Source organism: Microtus ochrogaster, unplaced genomic scaffold (assembly GCF_000317375.1).
Source record: "Microtus ochrogaster isolate Prairie Vole_2 unplaced genomic scaffold, MicOch1.0 UNK13, whole genome shotgun sequence".
Taxonomy (NCBI): domain Eukaryota; kingdom Metazoa; phylum Chordata; class Mammalia; order Rodentia; family Cricetidae; genus Microtus; species Microtus ochrogaster.
The window spans coordinates 7945575-7949226 of NW_004949111.1; the positions used below are offsets into that span (position 1 = coordinate 7945575).

The following is a 3652-nucleotide window of genomic DNA, read 5'->3' on the forward strand; positions in this document are numbered from 1 at the left end:
CTTAAAGTTCTTGTCAAATAGATCTTTCACTTCTTTGGTTAGAGTTACCCCAAGATATTTTATGCTGTTTGAGGCTATCGTGAAAGGTGATGCAAAACCCTTTCAAATAGCCCCCTAATTTTGTTAACTCTCATTCTTTCCACTTCAATTTTTGTTATTTTTTGTTTTGTTATTCATTTACACTTAGACCTCTACCTCAATAGAAACGAAAGATGTTTATACTGTTCAGTCCAATCAGTTCTGAACCATATTTTATTAGAACCATCAGTAGTACTTGTCAGTGTTCAGTACTCCTTCCTTCAAACACTTCTGTGCTTTGGCTTTTAGGAAACCACACTTACCACAGCCCATCCAAGCACATTTTACTACTGTTTTCTTTTGTGATTTCTAACCTATACTGACTCCAGAAGTGAGTTAATCTAGTATTCTAGCTTTATTTGCATGGTGATAGATAATTCTAGTTTAGCCTGTATATCTGACCTGAACATTCCTGTTTTCAACTGCTTTATTCTTTCTACCTGGATGGTCAAACTTGAAACAGGGTTCCTTATTGGACATCCTTCAGTACAGCATTCCTGGTGTACCTGTCATTCCTAGTGTGCCTTTCAGACAAAGCAAATAGTCTTAGACTGGCATTATGTTTAACCTCTTGTTTCATACACTACATCTGAGCCTTGCAAAATCTTTCAAAGGTGTTTAAAATCGGATCACTTCTTACCAAGTCCAGTGTGCCTATCCCCACCCAGGCCATATCCCCACCCAGGTTATCTTAACCTCACTTATTACAAACAAGCTTCCAATTAGCCTCTTTGTTTTGACCCTGTTCCCATAATGCTTTTGTTTTAGAGGTTTTTTTTTTCCCCAGTGCTAGGAATCAAGCCCAATAAACATTACTCCTGTTAGATAAGGACTCTACCACTGAACTACAGAGCTCCACCCCTCGACCCCATAAAAGTAATCTTAACCCAGCAGCCAGAGGAAGTGTTTTAAGAGAAGTCATAGCATGTCAGTGCTCCGCTCAGAACTATATCTTTATCTCTTCCCTCTAAGTAAAAAGTCAGGGTTTTAAAATGGCTCCAAAGCCATATCCAATTTATTACTGAACTTTTAATTTCTGATTTCTCCTTTTGTAGTCTTCAGTTGTCTTGATGTTCCTGGTGTGTTAGTAGTAACCTGTTTATACAGAGTCTTCTCACTGCTGGTTTTCCACCATCTGTGTTTTATATCCACATGACTGGTTTCTTTTTCTATAGCTAAGATAGGAACCATTTTATATTTTACATGTTCACTCATGTCTCTCTCACTATGGTAAATGTCCCGATTGGGGTCTGAAAATTCAAGAACCAGATTCCTAACAGCCCACCCTCCCTTAAGAGTGTTTTTCTTTCCCCAATGAAATTCCCTTGGAGATTACAAATTTTTCATTTGCAAGTGGATATCAGTTGGCACTAAGTTCTGATTGGACCTGGTGGGGGGCTGTCTACTTCTGTCTGCTCTAGGACCCCATCTGGTACAGACACATGCAGACCTTGTATTTGCTGCCACAGTCTCTGTGAGTTCATATGTAAGTCAGTCCTATTGTGTTTAGAAGGCCTTGTTTCTTTGGTGTCTGGCATTTCGTATGGCTCTTACACACTTTCTACCTCCTCTTCTGTGGGATTCTCTAAGCACTAGAGAGATTTGATGGAGACATTGTGTTTAGGGCCAAGTATTCCAAAATCTGTCACTCTGAATAATATCTGGCTGTGGGTCTTTGTATTTGTTCCCATCCGCAGCAGGAAGAAGCTTCTCTGATGATGGCTGGGCAAGGCACTGATTAATGATTATAGCAGAATATTATTGGCAGACATTTTATTGCTACATTCCTCTAGTAGTATTTGGTTTTCCCCTAGGTCATCGGCCTATCTATTCTCAGGTTCTTGGTTACCCAAGCAATGTGAGGTATGGGTTCCATCTCATGGAGAGATACTACATTTTACTTCTTAGATCATAATGGACTACAATAATAATATGCCTATGTTGATTACCTGTGAATAAAGCAATAGCTCTATTCTGGAAGGTGAAACTTATTATAAGCATCATAGGGAGTATAATTAAATTTAAATATACATCTACATCCAGTAATCAATATCCAGGTATTTGTCTTATAGAAACATTTGGAAAGTGTGTAAAGTTATATATACTAGGAGAGTTTTTAAATTGCTGTTTATTTTATTGAAAAATTAGGATCTCACTCTTGAATTTCTGTAGTTTTTGTAATATTTCACTTTGTTGTGTTTTCTGAACTATTTATTTAATGCTTTTTTCTTTAAATTAATTTTCTTTTAGCTGTATACCTGATCTGATTGTTATACCAGGAAAAGGCTGGATTCCTGTTACACAGCACTTTCATATGCCTATTCAGTAAAATCATATAGAAACTACCTAATGTCTGTGTAACATCTAGAATCATTTTATATATGACTAATAATTCTTTTACTACAGTGACCTTTGTATGATGCAACCCTTAGGAAACAATGATGTAGATAAGTATGCTTTTAACTTAAAGTGATATTTTTAGCATGAAAGAAAACAAGATTTGAAACTATATTCTATGTGTTTGCTTTGGTTATAAACTATACAGTAATAAATGTATTTATATATTAAGATCATTTGTACTAAAATAATAACAATGAAAAGAGCATCATAATATAACTAGGAACAATTTTACCTTTTAGTTTCTTTCTATTGTAATTTTTAGGCAAAGTCTTACTGTGTAGCCCTGGCTTGCCTGGAACTTGCTATGTAGACAAGGCTGGTCTCAAACTCAGAATTAGCTTTCCTCTGCATCCCAAATGCTAGGATTAAAAGCATGTGCCATGTCCAGCATTTTCTAATTTCTTAAACTGTTAATACATGTGTATTTTCTAATCATGAGATTAAAAGAGAATAGGATTGTAAATTATTATTTAGCTACTATAATAATTAGCTGCCAAAAGGCTAATTACAACCTCTTATAGACTATAGTTAATTTAGTAGCATTTAATTTTTAAAAATAGCTGTACTTTTGGTCTTTGACTTCACCAGTGTCTTGGTTTGCTATTTTTCTTCAACACTATTTTACTTCTGCTTAAAACAGGCCATTCAGAAAGGCAATACAGAAGTTGCAAGAATTCATGCTGAAAATGCAATCCGTCAGAAAAACCAGGCAATCAATTTCTTGAGAATGAGTGCTAGGGTTGATGCTGTGGCAGCCAGAGTTCAAACTGCAGTAACAATGGGCAAGGTAAGACTTGACTGGTATTTAATGAGAGTAGGAAGACTTACAAAAATAGCAAATTTGAGTATTGCAAGGTATGATATGGTGTTAATAAAGGACTTCATGGAAAATTAGGCTTAGTAAGGAAAAAGATTTTGGCAGTAGACTTATCAACTTTTATTTGCTGTCTACTAAGAAATATCAATAATCTAAAATAGACAGTACCTAGACCTAGACACAGAATGTGATTTTACTGTTAAAGACAGTAATAGAAATCTCAAGGTCCAAATCAGGAGCAGAAGGAGAGAGAGCACGAGCAAGGAACTCAGGACCGCAAGGGGTGCACCCACACACTGAGACAATGGGAATGTTCTATTGGGAACCCACTAAGGCCAGCTGGCCTGGGTCTGAAAA

General features: G+C 36.3%; 1 protein-coding gene across 1 annotated transcript in view; it reads left to right on the plus strand.

Annotated features, from left to right (window-relative positions):
* LOC101993482 (charged multivesicular body protein 1b-2) overlaps positions 1-3652 on the plus strand; it is a 57625-nt gene that overhangs the window by 22816 nt on the left and 31157 nt on the right. Inside the window, exon 3 of the mRNA XM_005366729.3 lies at positions 3119-3265. Within this exon, the coding sequence (XP_005366786.1) occupies positions 3119-3265 (147 nt within the window). The remainder of the gene's footprint in view (positions 1-3118; positions 3266-3652) is intronic.